This window comes from Phocoena phocoena, chromosome 20, assembly GCF_963924675.1.
Source record: "Phocoena phocoena chromosome 20, mPhoPho1.1, whole genome shotgun sequence".
In the NCBI taxonomy this organism is placed as follows: domain Eukaryota; kingdom Metazoa; phylum Chordata; class Mammalia; order Artiodactyla; family Phocoenidae; genus Phocoena; species Phocoena phocoena.
Window position 1 is genome coordinate 58,670,299 of NC_089238.1, and position 21,765 is coordinate 58,692,063.

At 63.8% G+C, this 21,765-nt stretch overlaps 1 protein-coding gene across 2 annotated transcripts; it reads right to left on the minus strand.

Annotated features, from left to right (window-relative positions):
• Nucleotides 1–1,146: 1,146 nt before the first annotated feature.
• Nucleotides 1,147–21,760, minus strand: GALNS (galactosamine (N-acetyl)-6-sulfatase). Of its 2 annotated transcripts, XM_065899700.1 has the most exons (14): nucleotides 21,602–21,760; nucleotides 15,673–15,796; nucleotides 14,872–14,946; nucleotides 14,266–14,368; nucleotides 11,674–11,817; nucleotides 10,842–10,908; nucleotides 10,634–10,761; nucleotides 10,219–10,358; nucleotides 8,517–8,620; nucleotides 8,099–8,235; nucleotides 7,411–7,513; nucleotides 4,297–4,418; nucleotides 3,659–3,776; nucleotides 1,147–1,233 (listed from the first exon to the last, which is right to left on the minus strand). In XM_065899700.1, the coding sequence occupies exons 1-14, from the start codon at nucleotides 21,716–21,718 to the stop codon at nucleotides 1,147–1,149; spliced, it is 1,569 nt and encodes a 522-aa protein (XP_065755772.1). In that variant the 5' UTR covers nucleotides 21,719–21,760. The 2 variants fall into 2 exon arrangements, with proteins under 2 accessions (XP_065755772.1, XP_065755773.1); XM_065899701.1 differs by lacking the exons at nucleotides 14,872–14,946; nucleotides 15,673–15,796 and adding an exon at nucleotides 17,779–17,795 and having other exon boundaries at nucleotides 21,639–21,718.
• Nucleotides 21,761–21,765: the final 5 nt, after the last annotated feature.

The following is a 21,765-nucleotide window of genomic DNA, read 5'->3' on the forward strand; positions in this document are numbered from 1 at the left end:
GCGCCAGTGCCTGAGGACCGGAGCAAGGAGGGATTCCGCGCAGGAGTGCGGTGCAGAGGCCCGGAAGGGAGCAGTTCAGAGAACCAACGGCCGGGGGCGGGGCGAGCCAGAGGCGGAAGCCCAGGCGTCTGTTGCCTGGCTCCCCCCGGGGCCTGCTGGGGGAGGGCAGCGGAGGAGGGAGTGATGGAATGCTTGGCCTGGCCCACTCCAGTCCCCACCGTGGTACCCAGGGGGGACAAATTCCCCCAGATAGAATGTCATTTAAAAACAAAAGGCTAAAATGCCTGTTACTTTATTCTAAACCTGTTCTCTTCATGATTTCCCAAGTCTTACAACGGTACAGAGTTGGTGTGACAGTCTGCAGAGTGGAAACGCCACACCATGGAAACGACCCACGAGCCCTAAGGGGAAGTCCCTGGAGACCGTTCCCAGTCCCGCTCAGGCTCTCCTGACTTCGCTGGTGAATGGGCTCATCCTCACGCGTTGCCACCCTGGGCCCGAGGACAGGAGTGCTGAAGCACAGGCAGGCCCCACAGTGTGCTGGGGTCGGGAGTCCTCATCTCCAGGGAAGCTGGTGGCTTCAGCTGTCCGCGCTGGACTGGGGAGGCCTTGGCTGTCGAGGCTCCTCTGGGACAGGGAGGCCCTTGGCCTCCTCCCCCTTCATGTTCACACCCCTCGACCATGGTGGGGGGAGTACGCGGGGGAGGGGCGCTGGGGTATCCCCTGTGCACAGCGCCAAGGGGCAACACAGGATTGGCACGGCCGCCCTTGACACCAGGGCTGAAGTCCTGAGGGGACTGCCGGGGCAGCCACAGCGAGGCAGGCCTCTGGGTCCTGGGGCAGAGCTCAGGCCCTGGAAGAGGCAGCTGGAAGGCAGCTGGAGCAGAGCGGGAGGACATGAGGCAGGCAGCCTCCGGTTCAGGGGCTGATGTGAGCCTGTGGCTGTAGAGTCGGGCAGGCCCGATGGGCTGGGAGCTGGCTCCAGGGCCGGGCTGCAGCAGGTGTAGTCTTGCAGGTCCTGCTGCTGGCTACAGGTGCCGTCCGTCTGGCAGCCGTCAGGGCAGAGGGAGTTGGGGCTCTTCCAGCACAGGAGCCCTGAGGCCAGAGCCTTCCTACACCCAGGCCTGTCCTGAGCCCAAGCCTGTGCTAGTGGGGCCAGGAGCACTTCTCTGGGACAGACTCCGGGGGCATCAGGCACTTCCCTAACTTCTCGCAGCCCGGGGGCGCCCAGTTCTGGGTAATGAAAGTTCAGAAAGGGGACATGCAGTTATTCCAAGCACTTGTGGACTCAGCACTTTCCAGACTCCTGCCCTGCCCAGGCCTGTGACCTGCCACACGGCAATGGGTGGCTGCAGTGTGGAATCACCCGTCTCCACCTGGCTCGGAGGCAACTCAATGCCTGAGGCCGGCACAGGAGACACTGCCCCACAGCAGCCTGGTATTAACAGGGCCTGCCTGTCACTGAAGGGGACAGTCCGCTAACCGCCCACAACCTTGGCCTCCCGGTAAGCTCTACAGGTGGCGGCCTCGGTGCCCCAGGTAAAGCTGGCCTGCTTCAGCACAGGCTCTCCTGGCTGCACCTTCATGGGCTGACTTGCTTTGTGTGGCCATGATTTCCCGGCAGCAGAACAGGACACTCGGGCTTCCCCGGTGGTGCAATTGTTGGGAATCCGCCTGCCAATGCAGGGGACATGGGTTCAAGCCCTGGTCTGGGAGGATCCCACATGCCGCGGAGCAACTGAGCCCGTGAGCCACAACTACTGAAGCCCGCGCGCCTAGAGCCTGTGCACAACAAGAGAAGCCACCGCAATGAGAAGCCCGTGCACTGCAACAAAGAGTGGCCCCCGCTCGCCGCAACTAGAGAAAGCCCGCACGCGGCAACGAAGACCCAACGCAGCCAATAAATAAATAAGTAAATGTTCCTTTAAAAAAAAAAGACAAGAAAAAAAAAAAAACCAGGACACCATGCCCCTGAGAGGGAGCCTTTGTGGCTCTGTCCTGTCGCCTCACCCAGGAGGTGTACCCATCCCCCTAATCACCCTGTGGGGGGCACTCCCCCTACTACCGCCCCTGCCAGGGCCTGAGTCTGAATCAGAACATCAGCGCCAGTGAGAACCGCAGGTAAAGCCCTCCCCTGCCCTGAACAGCATCAAGGGGCCCTCTGACTGCACGGGCTGCCCGGCAGGGCCAGGTTTAGATAAGGAAGCAGAGCAGAGGAAGGGGCCAGGTGCCTGCAGAAAACAGATTCTGGAGCCAAGCTGTGAGCCTGGGGGTTCAGGGAGGCGGGCTGCCCGGGCTGCTCTTGTCCCAAGAGCAGAGGTCGCTACCCAGAGTCCCCACCCGCTGGCCTGGACGAGCGGGGCCCAGGCAGAGTGCGGGGACCGGGGAGGGCTTTGCACGCTCGCGTGTGCGCGCACGCACACACACACACACACGTCCACACACTGTTAAGTCCATGCACCTCTCTGGTGGCAGTGCTCGCTTCAGAGTCTGAGGCCAAGCCACGCTGTTCCGGGGTCCTCAGCTCACTTGGGGCGGGGGTCCCTGCTTTCTCCTGTCACGGGGTCAGCCGAGCCTCGGCAATTCCTGCCGCGCCCAGCAGGTGGCGGCAGCACCCCGGCCAAGTCAGTCCCTCCCCATCTCCCTACTGTCACTAAGACCCCTTTGGTCTCTGAGCCACCAGGCAACGGCTGCTACCTGGAGACTCGGCCCACAGGGCAGGCGTGACAGGAGATGGCATGCTGGGGTGCGGACAGCACCGTGTCACAGAGGACAAGACAGGTTTGCAGGGGGCACCAGGGGCTCCTCGGACCCGAGGGGCCGCAGTGGTCCTGAGCCAGGGGGGCCCTCCTGCTCCAGTGCTGAGTCCAGAGGCCGGAATGCCAGCCTGGCGTCCTTCCAAGGGAAGGGGGAGGCCCTGCTGGCCCCCGCCCCAAATGTCTTCCCCTGTGAGCCCCAGATGTGGACAACAGCGACCAGGCTGCCCCACCGGCCCTGGCCAACGACCCTCGGCCTCCCCCAAGGCCACCGGCCCCCTGCTACACCTCACCCCTAGGGAATGCTTCCAACACCCGTGCGTTGTCATCACGCGCACCCATCACAGCCACCCGGCAACGCTCAGTCACCTCCTGGCTCGAGGCAGCGGCTCTGCTGGCCCGGCCGCGCCCGCAGCTTCAAGGGGCTTAGCCGTCCTCACAACCGCCAGGTGGGACTGGGGAATGGGGTGTGCGGGGCGCGGGCACTCACGGGCTGGAAGCCAGGCTAAGCTACTGGCTTTGCTCTGCGGGTTTTAGGGTGCTGCTGGAGCTTCTGCTGCAGGGACGGGAGACTGCCCATCTTTGTGGAACAGGGAGCCACACAGACACCCCAGTTATGGGACAGACTTGTGGGTGAGCCCCCATGGAGTTGGAGGAGGTTGTGCTCGGAGGTGGCCCGTGGGCTTGCTGCACCCCAGGCCATCTGCCCAGCCTTTCAACACCCACATCCCACGTGGGGTTGGCTCGTCCCGCACCTGCAGAGGTGCCCAGCGACCCCTTGCCACTCCTGTGAGATCGGAGACAGAGAAGCAGGAGGGAAGTGGGGTTCGTGCCTGCAGCAGACCGGTCAGCACTCACATGGCCCTGGGATGCCCCCCATAGCCCACGTACGAACCACTTACCATGACCGCCCGGTTGCACACATTGAGCTGGGGCTGTCCAGGGACCAAGGCCTCCTGGTGCTGCCGGACAACCGGGGTGATCTGGCGAAGTGCGTCCAGGTACTCGGTGCTGGCAATGCTGCAGGCGAGGGGCACCAGGTCACCGAGGTGGAGGGAGGGACAGAGCAAGTGGGGCAGCCCACCCAGGTAGGCCAGGGTTGGGGGGGAGACTGAGGAACAAGCCCCCCCCCCAGGTCACCATCCAGCAGCCTCCCGGGAAGAGCAGCTGGGCCCCCACCTTGTCCCGCCCGCCCTCCCTGGGAGGCGTGCACCCTGGGAACCACCCAGCAAATGAGGGCTCAGGCAGAGCCAGGGCATGCCCAGGACAGCAGCTGTGACCCTTCAGCCTGCTGCTCTGCAGGAACCACTGGGGCACCGCCCGGCATCGCAGGCGCCCCCAGCTGCACAGGCTTGGCAGCGCCCGATCTCTCCTCTCTCTGGGTCCCTTTTAATCCTCTGGCCCCGGTTCATTTCTCTCGGAGAGGCTGGTCCTGCCCCGAACGCCCTGAGACCGCGTGGCTCCCGGGCCCTCGGCGCCCTGCTCGGTCGGCTGCACTCGCCCCCCAAGGGGACTTGGGGCCCCGTAACCCCCGGCTCACCTGAGGGGGAACCTCTCCCCGGGGTCTCGTCCCAGGTGGAAGACCAGCGGCAGCTTGGTGTGCTCCTCCTGCGAGTGGGTGGTGACGCCCGACACGTTCTGCCCGGGGCAGAAATCCACGCCCTGGAACGACAGGCCGGAGCGCAGGTGACGCGTGCGGGGCTCGCAGCGGGCGAGCACAGCAAGACCGCGGACGCCGTGCTGTGGGGCGGAGCCTGCTTGCCACCCGGCCCCGGGCTGCGTGCCATCGGCCCTGTGCGCCATCCCCTAGGACTTCAGTACTTTCTTGGGGGAGGGGGTGGTGAGTCTCTAAAATATTTCAGTCCATCTTCTATCTAATTTCTAGAGCAAAGCTTTTCACGTCCACCCTATCTGCCTCGTAGCCGATGAGGTGCGCAGCGGTCGGCATTCCTCCAAGACCCCTTGGCCAGCTGAGGAGGAGGCACCGCAGGCCTGAAAGCCAGAGGAGACACAGGGGACCCGGACGCACCGCCCCCACCCTTAACAGGAGATGGAGCGTCTTCTCCACCAAGGCTCAGGTGTGCAGCCCTGCTCCGCACCCTCCAGGCGGCCTCTGCCCTCGAGGTTCAGCCTTCGACGCACGCGTGAGATGGGGTTCCCACGCCAGCGTGTCCCCCAGGCTTGAAGGCTGCCCCTCGGGGCTCCCGGACTTAGTTTAGGGAAAGGCCTGCTGCCATCTGGGCAGAGTGGGGCGAGGCCAAGGGTTGCCACCCCAGAAGCACTGGGGACCTCAGGGCCCCATAAGCAGCTGGGCACTGGTCTCCAGGCATCACGGGACTCTGTTTACAGGGTCTGGAGCGGGGCCGTGGCGGGGCCCGTTAACCCTAAAACGGGGCCGGGGACACAGACGTGCCTCCCGCCTCTCCTGCAGGCAGCGGTGCGGCCTGACGGCAATCCTCCCAGCACCCGCGGGTCTGTCCTGGACAGCCCGGCAGTGGAGCAGCGAATACCCTGCTTCTCAGTAGAGCAGGGAAGTGAGGAGTGAGATAAATCCGTCGTCTGCCCTGAGCTGTAGACCCCTGAGTCAGCGGCTGCAATCCAAGCTGTGGAGAACGGACACCCAGGTGGGTCCCAAGTAAGTGACCTCTGACCTTCTGGGAGCAGACCAGCTGGAGAACAAAAGCGGATTTCACGGTGGGAGAAACAACCACGTTTAGCATAAAAAAGCCGAGCAGTTAATGGGGAAGAATCCAACTCTAGACAGAAAACGCGAATTATCATTTGGAAGCAAATCAAATCAGCTATTTGATTAAGATGCCGCTAATTAGCACAGGAGTTTCCTCTCACAGCCACTCTCGGGAGGGAGGACCTGCCCCAGGGGCAGCGCCGCTGAGCCCCACGCAGCCCAGCCAGGCAGAGGGGGCGCGGGGCGCCCTGCCCCAGCACAGCACTGGCGTTGGGAGGACGGGAAGGAGAGAGGGGCGGGCGAGCCGTGCCCTTGAGCCAACGCTCGTGGATTTAGTCCAGAAATGCAGACGGTCCCATGGACACACGGGCCCTCCCTCCTGCCTCGGCCCCCTGGGCCTCAGATGCCTCCTGAGGGGAGGTCACGGGCTTGCTGGTGATGGTGGCACCAGACCTGGCACAGGGAAAATGCTCGCTCCTCCTTCGCCTCTGGTACCTGATCAGGACGCGGGCAGGTGGGCCCACAGGCACTGGGGGGGTGGGGGGGTCGAGGGGGTGGGAGATGCCCCAGACAAGGGTACAGTGGGAAGTTAACAAGGTCCCCTGGGGCGAACCCTGCACCTGGGGTCCCCTGACCTCCTCAGCTAAGCCATGCCCCCAGCCTGCAGACAAGGCTGCCCCTCATGTGTTGATCGCCTGGAAGGGATGCAAGAGGTGGACCCAAGTCTCCACGGAGCTCAGGGAGCTGTCGACGGCCACAAGGCCGCTGTCATGGTTTCTGGGGCCCCTCCCGGCTGCACACACCCCCTCCGCCTTACTGGTCCCTGCAGGGAGAAGGGCCATCAAAGCAGCGTGCGGGTGCCCCTCCCCCACCCCTAGCATCTGAATGGAACTGCAACCGCGCAAACCCACCGCAGGGGGCACCCCCCAGTGCCTGCACGCCTGCACGCCTTGGAGAAGAGACGGGAGTCTTGCGCGTTTTGTCTCACAAGAGGACGGTGGCCGTGCGGACCAAGCCAACCAGAAGCCCCACAAACAACCCTCGGGAAAGGGAAGCAGCGCCCCCCGCGGAGCTCTGCGCACGGGTGTCACCCAGCTGCGCCGAGGGGGCCTCTCCGGACACTTTCCGGCCCCACCGTGAACGCACTCGGGTCAGCACAGGCCGTGCAGCTGGCTGCTTGCTGCCTGCAGACACGCTGGGCTCGAAGAGGCTCCCCAGACCTGCCCTCGAGAGCCCCAACAGCCCACGGTGGGCAAGCGGTGGCTTCCAGGACGCCAGCGCACCCGTGCAGCTGGACGCAACGGGGACCCTACGGGGTGGGGTGGAGAGGGGCCCGGGGAGGGACGAGGGCCGCCACGCGCTGTCCCCAAGGGCCGCCACGCCGCCTGCCTCAGGGCCCTCAGGCGGGGGCTCCTAGGCCCTCGGCCCCTTATCATCTCCAGGGGCAAGCCAGCCGCAGCCCTGCCCGTCGGGGTGCTGGGTGCTCAGGACAGCTCAGCAGTGATGGGACGTGGGGAGGCACAGGCTTGGCTAGGGGCGCCCAGGCACGCGGAGAGGAGGTGGTGGGCGGCCACGAGCTGGGAGGGCCGAGTGGGGCTCCGGGCCTGGCAGGGGCACTTCACCGTCAGGACTGGGGGTGGACACGGGGAAGCAAACATGGCGACAGCGTCTCGGGGGGCCGCCGAGCACCTGGCCGGGCCAGTGGGTGGACGGGAGGGGAGGCCGGGAAGGTGCCGGGTCTGCCTGGGCCCCTGAGGCATCTGACCCAGGTTTGGGGCTGAGCTGCCCTCCTTGAGGCCTCGTCTCCGGAGCCTGGGTGGTGCGGGCCAGGGTGGGTGCTGTCCTTGTGGCCACAGCTCGTCACCCCCAAGTCCCTGACAGCAGGTCAGCACGTGAGCCGGGGGCACAGAGGCCTCCCCAAGGTGGGACGTGAGGGACGAGGCATTCACGGAGCCGGGACCCCCTCACCTGCCTGAACTCCTCCCAGGAATTGGTCCAGGTCCAGAAGTGGGCCTTGTACTGGCCACGGGTGACCGCCATCAGCGCGTTGCCACGGTAGTAGAATACCGGCCTGTCAGGGGGACAGGTGGCGTCAACTGAAAGGGTCCCCGGGCTGTGGAGGGGCCCCCTGGCCGCCCCTCGTCCTCGGTGCTGGGGAGGCTGGCGGCAGAGGAAGGGGGTAGCACGCGGGCATGGCAGGCGGGCCTGTGGGGACGAGCGTGGCGGCTGGCACCCCCTGCCACCCCCGCCAGGGGTAGCAAGCTCTCATGCCAGGTTTCAAGACAGAAAAGAGACAGTGAGCCGTCCACTCCCGGCCGTCAGCCTGCTCTGGTTACACCGTACACCCTTCAGAGTCCACGCCCCTTCACGGCAGCCTGGGAAACTCATTTTGTTTGAGCAAAACAGTAGCAGGTCTTGAGCTGGAGCAACTGCCTCTGGACAGCGTCCCGGCGTGGAGCTGGGTGTAGGTTGGGGCCGGGCAGAGGGTGAGGGACACCGCAGGGAGGAACAAGGCCTCTCCACCCCACCAAGCGCTTCATGCCAAGACCCCCGGGTCTCACCTCCCCCTGGGCGAGGACACCTGCTCTGTCAGCCAGCTCGGCTCCGGCGCCAGGTGCGGGGCGCCAGGCGGGGCGAGTGCCCGGCGGGAACCTACCTGTCTGTCAGGCGGCCCTGGAGCATGGTGGGGAGGAGGTCCAGGCCGTCGATGGCCCTGTCCCTGGGTGGCTCCAGGCCTGCGAGGGACAGGCTGGTGGTGAAGAGGTCCATGATGCTGCCCAGCTGGTGGCTCACCTGCAATGGACGTGGCCCAGACGCGCTGAGGATGCCGGCCCTGCCCTGCCCAGATGGCGGCCAGGGGCCAGGTCCCCAGGCGTGCTCGCTGACGCACACGCGCGCACACACAGGCACGCGGTCACATCCCGCAGCATGTCCACACACGCAGAATAGAGGCTTTCCCTGCCCGATGACACGTGTGCGTGGCAGAACGAGTGCAGGGAGCAGGCCAGAGAGGAGACCAAGGCTTCACGCCCCAGGATGACTGCAGGGCTGGCACAAGGCCGGCTCTGACTCACCTGGCCGGCAGGGATGTGCCCGGGCCACCAGGCGATCGCAGGCTCCCTCATCCCACCTTCAAACGTGGTCTGCTTCCCGCACAGAAAGGGGCCGTTGCTGCCACCTGGGGATAGTCGCCCATCAGACCACGTGCCTGAGTCCCCAGGGCCATACACACCCTGCCGGGCACTCGCCCTCGGGACGCGTCTGTCCACCTGGCTCCCCGCCCGGCCCTTTGGAGGTGACATTACTGAGGCCCTGAGGCCGTGGTGGAGACAAAGGACCAGCCCTGGGGTTCAGGCCTCAAGTTCAAGGTCGGGACGCCTGGAGATGGCTCTGACCTAGAGCTGTGGTCATAAGGTCACGCCCCCATAGGCCGCGACCACGCGCACACACACAGCACATGGACGTGTTAGTGAAAGACATGGGAACTGTAAGACACAGTCCCGACCCCGGGCCTGGCAGGTGCCAGGTTCCCTGAATGTCACCGTGCACAAGCAGGTCCTGTGTGCCTGGGGTTTGGGGGTACAGACCCCGTGTTTCTGACACGCCCTGCTCTGAGCAGGTGGCCCCTGAACCCGGCTGTGGGCGGTGCCGAGGGCAGACAGCCCGGTCCTGGCGAATCGCACATCCCCGGCTCGCTGCCATGATGGAGGGAGGGACCCCGAGCATGGGCCTCGCTGGTCAGCACAGGGACGGCAAGGGTCACAGGCCAGAGGCCAGTGAGGGCCTACTTCTCTCCTGCTCCTGTCTCTCCAGCTGGGGGTGGGTACGTGATTTTCATTGTCTTGTTCTGCCCCTGCAGCTCCCAGTTGCGCTGTTCCTGTCCCTGGAGATCCCTGGGCCCCTCTGCCCCCAGGACACGGGCCGTAAGGTCCCCCAGTGCCTCCCCAGACAGGCCCGGCCCTGTGGGGTTTCCAGCTTCTGTGGCCTTCCTTCCAGAGCTGTCTGAGTGACTCAGGGCCCTCCTGGGGCCCAGCCTTTTTAAGAAGAAAGGGAAAAAAAGACATCACCGCGGGGGTGTGAAACCCTCATAGGACTGTGAAACGCCGGCTCTAACAACCTCGCTCCATCTCCAGCTCCGCAAGGTGGAAAAGCCTCAGGCCTGAGAGGCCTAGAGGCCAGGGTCCTCAGGAGGACTGCAGGCTGGCAGGGACACAGAAGGAGGGTCTGGGGGAGTGAGCAGGCCCCCCGCGCTGCGCCAGGGGCTCCAGCACTGCAGGGGAGGGGGGCTCGCTCCCTTCCCTCCCGGACACCACCCACCACGAGGCCTGGGAGGGCACTTCCGAGGGGCGGGGGTGGGCGCCAAGCCTGGGCCTGGCTGCTGCAGGGTCATCGCCCCCGTGGGAAGGGAGGCCCCCAAACACAGAAAAAGGGGCAGACGTGTCCAGTCACAACGGCCACTGTGTTACAGCTGAGATCAGAACGGAAACGCTGATAGGGAACGTTGCGGCTTCAGAGAGAGAACTCGGGATGTGACTGGCCCCAGGGCTGGCCAGTAGAGAGGCAGGATGCGGTGAGGGCCGCAGCCTCTGCCTCCGCCTGCCCCACCGAGCTCTCCCTCCTGACCAGGCACCTGCCAGGCGGTGGGGAAGAGGGGCATTGGACCTGGGGGGCGCTTGCCGGTGTCCCTCCCTCCCCAAGGCTGAGCCCTTCACACTCGGCCCGGTGAGGGGGTGCTGAGGGGCCCCAGGTGGAGCCCCATCTGCTCAAGTCACCTGCCTTGTCTGGGCGCAGAAATGAGGGCAGCGCCGTTGTCGGACGTGAAGAAAACAAAGGTGTTCTCTGCGATGCTCAGGTCCCGGAGGAGATGCAGGATCTTCCCGATGCTGTCGTCAATCTCCCGGACGGCGTCCCCGTAACTGCGGAAAGGAGGAAGCAGTCAGCAGGGGCCAGCGGCCTCCGGGACCAGAGGGCGGCCGAAGCCGAGCCTCAGGGAGGGACGAGGAGGGGGCATTCCGGTCAAGTTTCCAACGGAATCGGGGCAGAGCCGACCCCTCCCTTCACCACCGCAGAGGCACAGATGCTTCACTCTGTCCCCAGCTGACAATGGTAGCGAGGGCCCAGCCTCTGGTGGTAACCAAGCACAGCTGACCCCCCCGCCCCGGGGTCCAGGTCTATGTGCCCAAGGACTCACCGCCCTCGCTGGCTGGTGCCCAGGAAAGGCCTGGAGGCATAAACAGGCGCGTGTGTAGCGTCGATGGCCCAGTGTAGAAAGAAGGGGTGGTGAGCTGCCTGCTGCCTCTTAATGAAATCGAGTGCTTCCTGAGGAGAAGCGCACACCGTCTTCCCCGCTCCAGGCCCACCTCCCACCCCAGAGCGGGGCCAGCCCCTGCTGTCGTCACCTGCAGGTAGATCTGGGTGAGGTTGGCTTCTCCGGTCTTCAGGTTAATTGGAAATTCCTCATAAAATCTGAAAACAGTACAGATCCAGACAGAAATCGGCCTTCAGGGCAGGAAAGCCCCTCCTCCCCAATTTCCTGGGCAAAGTCAGGGGCCTCGTTTAAAAGAGAGACGGAAACGTTCACGTCAGGAACAACCCGGAGCCTGGAAGCTCCCAGGCCCGTCGGGGACCCATTGGGGTTGAGTCTGGTGCCCCGGTGACCCCACCATCTGGGAGAAGGAGGGGAGCCCCGCCAATGAACAGGCAGGACAGTGCGAGAGGAAGCGGCCAGTCCACGGCCACGGAGGGCACGGCTAACGGGTGTGGGCATCTCTCTGGGGTGACGGAGGCGGTCTGGGATGGGGGTGCTGGGTGAGCTACACCTCAGCAATGCTGGCCCAGCTCTGTGGTCCAGTGACGTGTACTGCGCTTCCACCAGAACAAAAATAATTTAAAAAGGAAGAAAGGGAAGTTAGGCCAGACAGGAAAGACCAGGGCCTGCCTGCAGCCACCCGATGGCCAGACCAGGTCGCTCCTGCAGCCGACGGCCCCCCAGACGGTGGCTCGGAGCGAAGCTGACCGTGCAGAGCGTAGCCCCCTCAGGGCACGGGGCCCAAACCCCAGAAGCCGAGTGAAGCACCTCGTTCTGGGGAGCATCTGGGGCTCCCAGCACCTTTCCTGAGACAGTTAGAAGCCCCCGGACGCGGGGCTCTTATAAGTCAGAGGTCACAGCACGAGGTCTGGGCAGGACGAGGAGCTGGCGGGTGGGCAGCAGCAGTGGGCAGGGCCTGTTACCTGCCAACCATCTCCCAGTCCCGGTACACAGGGATGTTGGGCCTGGCCTTGTTGTCATAAGGTCCAAAGTGACAGTTGGGGGATCCAAACCACTCATCGAATCCGTGCTTCAGGGGGTGGAACTGAGGCCTGTGGCCCAGATGCCTAGAGAGAGGAACCCGGGGCACTTCAGGGACCGCCGCATGGGCGCCCCGGAGCTCCGGGAAGCAAACACCCTCGCTTTCAGAGAACAGCTCAGGACACAAGGCTCCAGCCAGCCCCAAGGTGTGCTAGCCCGGGTGCCCCGTGGCCTGGCCCCCCTGCCCGCACGGTCCACCCAGGCGACAACCGAGGGGCGCACATGGGGACGGTGACCACGTCCCATGAGCGCGGCTCACTGCCCCGGCGCCCCGGGCAGGAGCCGGACGGGCCGAGAGGATAACACGGCAAGGTGCCTGCAGGGCAACGGCCCAGCTGTTACCGAGACCCGGGCTCGGACCGGCCCCCGGCTCCCACCCCGGAGGCCCTTCCCCGCGGCTGCGTCAGGTCGGGTCCTCTCGCCAGTGGGAGGGTCTCTCGAGAAGGCGCATCTTAGAGAAGGGGTTTCGGGGTGCGGTTCCTCCTCCCTGGGAAGCAGACAGGTTTCTTGGGGTCACGTTTGCAGAAAGCCTCTCGCGGCCAGCATCGCCGGCGCAGCGCTGGGGGCCTGCACCGGGCCAGGCCGACTCCACGTCCGCGTGAGCTTGCCGCGCAGCTCGCTCACTCAGTCAGGTGGATGCGGCACGAGGCAGCTGGGCAGGATGGGGCCGGGCTGAGCTGGCCGGCCGCGGAGTCCGGGCGCCCCCTGCTGGTCCCGGAACACTCTGCCTCCGCCGGATGGCTGCCCGGCTTCGGGAGCCCCGGTGCCGGGGGCACCCGCACGGGCTCTGCCCTGAGCGCTGTCTCCGCAAAGGAGAGCCAGCTGCGCCCGTGCTTCCTCTCTGGGCCCGCAGCTATGACGCCCCCTCCATGCTGGACACCGCTGGGTGTGACACTCCTCGTCCTGCATCCTTCAGCCCAAACGGCCTTCATGAAACAGAAACACCCACGAAGGTCCGGCTCGTGTGAAGTTGTCAATTCCAAGTGCTGGTCCCAAGGCAGCTGCGGGGTCAGTACTGCCTGCCAGAGAGCTGAGTGACAGCACGTCGAGCCCCTGGGACTCAGGGCAGCCTCTCGCGGGAGTCCAGGCTCCATCCACCCCAGGCCTTGGTTAGGCTGACAAAATCCAGATTCGTGGTGCTGGGGCCCGAGGCTGGCTGTCACGCAGTCACGGCCACGGCCACCAACACCCCCTGCGGCTCTGATGGGACCCTGCTGAGACCAGCACACCCACCTGGCAGAGGAGGGACCGAGCCCCCTGCCCCGGGCCTCCCAGAGCCCGTCATCCCATTGGCCCTGGCCGCCCTGACCCTGGCTGGTCCACCAGCACTGCGTCCACCTCCCTGAGTCCATGGATCTGCTTCTCCAGGCCCTGCCGTGTCCCTCTCTGTTCCTGAGTCCGCCCACCTCCGGAGCTCGTGGGGACAGGCTCCCACTCCAGCTCTGGCTGCCCCGTGTCAGTGACCACGAATGGGAGGCCCCTGGACCGGGGCAGAGGCGCCAGGCTGGGCAGAGAGCGCCAGTCATCGCAGGGGCTCCTCCTTCTGTGGGCGCAGCCCTGGCACGGCCCCGGCGGGCCTTGTAGCCGCCCTACCGCCGTCTCCCGGGCCTTCCCGGCACTGCTGGGCCTTGCAGGCTCCCACATCCTGCACCCTCGTCGGCTCTGCTGTGCAGCCCCCACCGCCTCCAGGCTCGACCGCTCGGCCAGCAGGACAGCTGCCAGCCCCTCTCGGGGGTGAGGAAGCAGCCTCCAGGTCCTCGGGTTCCCTGAGGACTCCTCTCCCGGTTTCTGCAGATCCCCCATCACTAGGACTGTCAACTGCGTGGGGCAGTGGTCCCCAAGGGGCGCAGATGAGGTGCTTGCCCTCGAGGTGGTGAGTGCCAGAGGGGTCAAGGCGAGAGGGTCCAAAGCACAGCAGCAGCCGAGCAGAGATGATCAGGGCTGGAAAGTCAGGGAAGGCTTCCTGTAGGAAGCAGGCTTGGTCTCCAAGGGCTCCAACACGCGGGAGAGGAAAGAGAGGACATCCGACCTTCATATCAACCTCTAGGGCTGCGTACTTAGGCATCCCCGGGGAGTTGGAGAGAAGCCACTTAACAGGCTTAACCCCGTAACAGCGCGACACGCGTGTGACAACATGATCTTTTACGATCACTTGATCCCGATGATTCCACACCACACGACCGTCCCCTATCCCCTGCTTGCTTCTTGGTTTCATCACCAGACAGAGCCCCTTTGCTCGCTGGCGTGTCATCGTGTGCAATAACATGGCTCCTTTGGTGCTGCCGTGGCAGCCACCACCCCAGCCTCACCACGGGAGGTCCCACGGGCATGGCCACAGCAGCTTTTAAAGGGATGCTTTGGACATCTTAGCGGACCTGGAATTCAAGGACTCTACTCCCACCCGAGGGGCTCCCGCTGGGCGACATGAGTAAGGAACCCGCTGGGTGAGCCCAGCAGGCAGGTGTGGGACTCACCACTTGCCCACGATCTTGCTGGTGTAGCCGGCCTCCTTCAGCAGCTCCGGCAGCAGGAGCTCTGAGTCCGGGATGCCGCCCACTATCTCCTGTGGCGTGTAGGCTGGTGGAGCAGTGCACCGTGTGAGCCGGCAGGGTCGAGCGGCAGAGCCCTGGTCGGGGCGGCACCGCCCGGGCACTTTGCAGGTCTTCCGGCGCTCCTCACAGCCAGCACCGTTACCAGAGCGAACAGGCACACGTGCCCCCGAGGGGGGTCCGGACGTCAGGGGTCAGGGGAGGGCCCGCCCCCGGCATCTCCAGAACTCGGGTTCTGAGACCACACCTTCCTCCAAGGGCCCCTTGAAGCCCCACTTGGTCGGGGAGCCCACCCTAGAGCCGGGCCGCCCCCGCCCCCGGGACAGGGCGGGAGCCGGCGGCACCCTCACCATCCTCCCCACTCGCCTAAAACACATTGTTTCTGATGGAAGCTCTGCGTTCTGTTTTAACATGAGTTACGACCCAGACAGAAGCCTCAACCCTGGGCAATGAGTGTGCCCGGGAGAAGCCAAGTCACCAGAGAGGACAGGTGACAGATGCCCCCTCCCTCTGCCCCAGGGCACAGCCTACCGTTCCTCGCGTGCCCGTTGGTGGTGTAGAAGCCACTGCGGATGGGCAGGCGTCCGGTGAGCAGAGCCGCCCTGGCTACGCGGAGGGGACACAACAGAAACATGGGTCATGCGTGCAGCCTGAGGCCAGCCCTGTGGTACCTGAGTCCCCGGCAGCCACTTGAGAGCCGGGTGGGAGCACAGCCCCGCAAAGACCAGCAGCGGGGCCGGCTGCAGCTCCCCCTCGCTCACTCTCTGGCTCCTGGGACAGCCCACAGGCCTCCTCATGTGCCGCCCCTTCCGGGGTCACCTCTCGTCCTCCAGATCAGAGGTTCTCCCCACCTGCGAGGCCACTACACCCCCAGCTGACGATCCCTTCCCCGGCTGAGCACCTCCCCCGAACCAGCCGCGACACTCAGCTCCATGAATGAACAGCCGCCGCCACCGAGGCAGCCACTTGGGCCTCAAACACCCGCAGAGGCTCCGAGCCCTTGGTGGCCTCTGATGGCTCCTGATGGCCCCGCGTTCCCCAGAGCATGGAGCTCAGGTGTTCCCAAGCACCAGGATCCGACAGAAGAGGCCGCAGCCCACCTGCCAGCCCTCTGCCCCTTGCAGGAAATGCCGGTGGAGCCGACACCCAAGTCAGGGCGGCCAACCCCGCGCTCCGTGCCTGCACCCTGTGCCCCTTTCTGGTCTACGCATTCCCCGCCTCCCCACCGTGCCTCAGTCTCCGCGCTCCGTGCCCGCCCCCCTTGTGTCCCCCCACCCAGCATGCCCTACGCCCGGCCCCACTCCCTGGTGGCCTGAGCAGGCCATGACTTACAAGGGGAGCACAGGGGGTTGGCCGTGTAGAAGTTCGGGAAGAGCATCCCTTCTGCAGCCATCCGGTCCAAATTCGGGGTCTCTCTGGAAGGTTCTCCGTACACCCCGAGGTCGCCCCACCCCATCTGCAGGAAAGAGCGTGTGCAGGTGGGATAAGAATGTAGCCAGAGCCGCGGCCCCCGGCGCACCCCAAGTGCGGCAGGTGCGCGGTCAGCCGCTCCCCGGTGCAGATGCCCAGCGCCCACCTCCTCCCGGCTCCGACGCCGGCCCCACGTGCTCACGGGGCACCGGCACCAAGACACACACCTCTGCCTTCCGCACAGACAAGGAGGCCGTCCTACTCTGCGGTGTGAATTCACATTTAAAGACAGTGGCCAGGGCCCATGAAGCTAACCCGGCGAGGCCCCGAGACCCACGGTCCTCCTGAGCTCGCTGTCCCGAGAACTGGGCCGGCCGGCACCCAGGCGCCGCATGAATGTCCACACCAGCAGGACTCCCGACTGCTCAAAAGACACAGCCTGTGTCCATCACTGATCAACAGCAGACAGATGTGGTCTATCCATCCAGGACCGGGGTGAACAGCAGCCTCCCCAGTTTATGTCCACTCAGAACCGGAGAACGTAACCATATCTGGAAATACGGACGTACTTAGCTAAGATGAGATCACACTGGACTAGGGTAGTCCTAAATCCAGTGACTGGGTCCGTGTGAGAAGGTGGAACACAGAGACAAGACAGACACACGAGGAGAGGCCAGGCCTCCACGATGGAGGCAGAGACTGGAGGGTCGTGGCCACAAGCCAAGGAGCACAGGAGCCCCCAGGAGATGGAGGGGAGGGAGGACCCTCCCTCGGAGCCTCCGGAGAGACTGGCCCTGCAACCCCTTGATTTCAGACTCTGGCCTCCAGGACTGGCGGAAATAGATTCCTATTCCAAGGCACCAAGTCTGTGGCCACCTGTTAGGCACGAGGGACCTGATACACACACCACGGACCAGTACTCGGCCGTAAAGAGGAACGAGGTGCTGACACTCACGAAAACAGGCTGCTGAGAAGCCGGTCAGAAAAGGCCGCAGGGTGTATGATGGATGTGAGACGTCCAGAACAGGCAAGGCCATGGGGACAAGGCAGATGGGTGGTTGCCAGGGGCTGGGGCAGGGGGAGGAGAGTGACTGCCAGTGGGAAAGGGGTTTCTCTTCGGGGGGTGGGATGTTCTCAGCTACTGGATGGGGGCGCTGCACAAGCCGGCGCGCGTGCTCAACACCACCGAACTGTACGCTTTAAAATGTTAAAAGGGTGAATTCGTGTTATGTACGTTGTACCAAAATAAAACCTGCCAGGTGTGAGGTGGGTTAGCGACGGACAGAGGGACGGACGGAGGGACAGATGGGAGACAGAGCAGGCAGTCCAGGTGGGGCGACAGGTGTGCACTGCGACACCCTTTCAGCTGCATGGGCCTTTGACAACTTTCATCATAAAGCGCTAAAGAAATACCTGAAAGGGGCAACGGGATGTGACTTCGCTCTACGACCCAACGCATCCTTCTGCGGCCAGTGGCGTGGGGCAGGAGTGACCCCGACAAACTGATTCCCCTCGGCGCTGCTGGCGGGGGCGGCCCTGCTTCCCCTCTGGATTCTCTAGACGCGCCAGCCCCCTCCATGCTGGCTCTCCTTCACCGGCCGCTCCTCCTGGAGGGGTGGAGCCGGGGGGAGGGCGGGGATGGGGCTTCTTCCCGGGGTTATGAAGATGACCTACAGCTGACCGTGGTGACAGCTGCACGAGGCTATGAAGGTGCTAGAAACCGCGGAATTGTGCCCTTTAACTGGTGAACTGTGCATGATGGAAACTACGTCTCCGTAGAGTGCCACTGGAAAAGCGCAGGCACCTGGTGCTGCAGAGGCCTGGCCGTGCCTGTCTCTCTGGGGCCCCTTAAAGCTCTCCAGACTCACGGGCCACGGCCTGCCAGCCCACAGCAGGCTCGGCAGGTCTGCACGGAGACGCTGGGGAGAGCGGGGCCAGCACGCACGGGGAGCCCTGGGTCACACGTGGGGGCCGAGCATGCAGGCTTGCCCAGGATGGTCACAGGTAGGTGTGTGGTCTGGCTGTAACCATTCATGCCCCCTGCACTGGGCAGTAGCTCACACGGCACCCTCTCCGTCAGGGAGAGCCAGGAGGGGGACACGTCCCCTCGTCTCCCGGCCTTAGGCCCATCCTGACACTCGGGTCCCAGAGCTGCCTGGGGGCTTTTGCCCTTGGACTGTGCGGTCTGTTCTCAAAGACCCTTCCAGCCACAGAGTCCCTTTGGAGACGGTTTATCTTGAAATTACTGAAAAGGCTTTTCCGTTCACCACAACAGGAGCTGGAATGAAAGTTGCCCCTGGAGGGAAGTGCGGCCGACAGGGGCAGGAAGTGGAGTGGAAGGCACGAGGCTGAGGTTCCAGGCCTCTCCCTGCTGCCCCCTCTCCCCGCACCCCACGGGGCACAGGCGGGCTGCCGACCCTCACCCACAGGCCAGGTAGGAGAAGCAGAGAGAGGCAGAGGGGCTGGGTCCGCTGGCACCACCCAAATCCCAGCCTCCCAGGAGGGAGGTGGGGCTCAGCACGAACCTTACGTTTGCATAAACAGTTTAGGCACAGGGAATGCTGGGATACTCCCCAAATCCAAGTTCCCAGATGGCGGCCAAGGGCCCACCTATTTACAGGTGAGCCTCTCTGAGGCCTGCAGTCACTGGCCTGCTGTGTTAGCTCTTTCCTGCTGAATCCAGTTCTATTATCACCTATCGGTAGGCTTTCTTGGCTATACAAATAGGGATGTTAACATCCACCTTGCACGGCTATCACGGGTTCCACGAGACGGTCCTCCACGGCACCCTGGGCAGGGTCTCCCACAGAGTGTGAAGGATGTCTCCCCTCTCCCACGTGATCGCCCACCCGCGCTCCCAAGGCAGCCTGGAACCCGGGCCTACGGTCCTCCTCCTGGCCTCAGCCTTGCCATTACTCGGTGGAAACTTCAAGGCTTCTGGGCGTAACTAATGAGAACATAGCACAGGGAACTCTACTCAGTACTCCCTGGTGACCTAAATGGGAAAGAAATGCAAAAATGAGAGGATACATGTATACGCATACCTGATTCACTTTGCTGTACAGTAGAAACTAACACAACACTGTAAAGCAACTACGCTCCAATAAAAATTAAAAAAAAAAAAAAGACTTCTGGGCAGTGCAGGGGCCACACACAGCTACGAGGGATTATTACCCGTGCGTGTGTCCACATCGACACGTGTGCGAGGCCCTGGAGGGTCAGGGCGGGGGCACTGGCTGGATGGGCCCACCGTGGGGACACAGGGGCTGGCCTCTGTGCAGCCTGGCCTTACCCTTCCCAGTAGCCACAGGGCGTCCTCCTTAGTCCTGTTTGACAAGTAAAGAACTGAGACACAGACGGCACTCGGGCCCAGCCGGGCAGGAGGGAGCTCTGTCCCTGCGCCCCGGCCCCATCACCCATCAGCCTTAGAGGATGGAGCTTCTCAGCCTCTTCTAAATTCTTCCGTAAGTTGATGCCTACCAAGGCCTGCGCCTCCTGCCAGGCCTGATGACCGCCTGGGTGAGGACACAGAGCTGGGGGGCCTGAAGCCTGTCTAGTCGGGAGAGCTTCGGCCCCCACTTCTGCTAAAGTCGCTTTGAGTGTGTTTCCTGTCATGCGCTGACCAGGACAGAGGTCTCCCCGACTTCTCCGGGCTTCAGCTGCCAAAGACCCCCAAAGTCACAGGAGGAACCCGCAGAGGAGAGTCAGGGCATTGGGGCCTCCCGGCCCAATGTTCCCGTTTCCTGGACCCACCCTGGGCACCCAGGCAGACGGGCCCCTGGGTCAGCCCCCCTCGAGTGAGACGTGCCCAGTGCCGGTCCCCCTCCACCACTCAGGGCCTCCAACAGAGCCCAGCGGCCCCGGTAACGGGCAAAGAGAAACAGGTGGGTGTGGGCACAGGTTGTACTTTCTGTAGCCCCATAAATCCAGAAAACGACCATCTCAACCAGCCTGCAGCATCGACCTTCACTAATGAACTGTCACCTTGGAGAGAAGGGGAGGGGCAGAAATCGGAGAGGCTAAATGCTCAGCTAAGCCTTGCATGCCCCAGTAATTTATGTACTTAAACAGCCTTCCTGCCCAGGAACCTCAGCTTTGAGAAGGCTGACACGCTGACAGCAAGCATTTCCAAGATGCACGTGTTCGTCACGAAGCAAAGTTTCCGTACCAGCCATCGGGGCGGGCTCTGGAGGAGAGGAGCTTCCGGGTCCCTACGGAACCCATCGTGTCTGAACAGTTACGGGTAAAGGGAAGCACGGTCTGTGTCACCTCTGGGTGGTGCCACCACGGATGGGTTTCTGTGATCTTTTCCGGCTTATTTGAATGTTGTTAACTTTTTGTAATAAAGAATTATTTTCATAATAAAAAAATTACATGAGATATATTTTATGTCTTTTTCTTGTACTAGGTCTTTGAAATCCAAGCGTGTTTTTTACACACACAGTACCTCGCAATTCCGACCAGCTGGGACTGCCCAGCAGCCACGTGAGGCCCGTGGCCTTGGTCCAAAGGCTCCTGGGAGTGTCTCTGCTGGTCTTTTGGGGAACTTTGAGCTATTTTTACTCACAACACTTCTGACACCAAATGTGTGTATGTGTGTGACCACAGCAACTACTTCTCTGGCCTCCGGGCACCGGCTGGGAGTGCAACAATTCAGCTCCGTCTGACACTACCTACCTGGACCTGGCATCTGACCCCACAGGTCAAGGGCTCAGCCCCACGAGACTGCCCCCACTTCACATGCCAGGCCCACATCCTGGGCCTCTTGTAAGTCAAGGCTCCCACAACCCACCCCCAATGCCCCCAAAGTTGGATAATTTGCTAGAACGGCTCACAGAACTCAGGGTGGCGCCGTGTTTACTATCACCTGTTTACTATCAAGGATACAACTCAGGGACAACAGGTGGAAGAGATGCCTCGGGTGAGGTGTCGCGGGGACTTCCCTGCCCTCTCTGAGCCCTTCCACGTGTACACCGACCTGGAGCCCCTGGAGGTCAAGGCTGTGCTGGAAGCTCTAACCTTCCAGTCACGCCTTGGCCTTCCTGGCGACCACATCCTGAAGCCATCCAGGGCCCCCCCGCTACAGACACTGGTATCACTCCGGATTCGAGGGTTTAGGAGCCCTATGCAGGACCCTCTGCACTGCCTCAGCCCTCAGGACGGGGCGGAGCGGGGGCCCAAAGGGCCGCGGTCTCCCCACAGCTCAGGGCAGCAGGCATCTGAACCCAGGTCTGTATGCGTCCCCACTTTACCCCAACGCCCCACAGGGACTAAATCCAGAGCCTCCATTTCACTCCCCAAAAAGCGCCCCCCAAATACAGTCCTGCTTCCTTGGGAAGGAGCACAGGGACCAAGTCGCAAAGGAGGCGCGAACAGCACGGCTCTGTGGGAAGGGTTGGCCCGCCGCTGTGACCAGGGTGGCCTGGGGCTACACACACACCCATCCGGGGACATTCCTCCGGTTCCCAGGGCAGGTCCAGCAGGCCAAAGGCAGCGGGGAAGGCGACTTCCAGGGCGGGCAGGCAGGCCGGGGTCTTAGTCAGCTCTGCACCGCTTCCCTGCCACCCACACCCCCAGCAGTGGGGGGCGGCAGGCGAGAGCAGGGATCCTGGGGAGGTGGTCCTCACGCGGCCAGCATCGCAGCACGCCTGAGGGGCAGCGGAAGGAGCCGGGGAGGGAACAGGGAAGGAGGGTCTTCTCCTGGCCCGGCCTGGACACTACACCTCACTTCACCCTCACCCACGAGCCAGGCTGCGGCCTGCAGGGCCAGGCGCGACCCCCACACCGCCGGCCGCCCCCAACCCCGCCCGAGCGCGGTCCTCCCGGGATCCCGGCCCACACCCGCACTCACGTCGTCCATGAGCAGGAGCAGGATGTTGGGGGGCTGCGGGGCGCCTGTGACCCCCAGCCCCGCGGCGCTCAGCACCAGAAGCAGCCGCCACCTCGTCGCCGCAGCAACCGCCGCCATGGCAACCACGCCGAGCGCCACCGAGCCCCGGGGCGGCGGGAACGGCC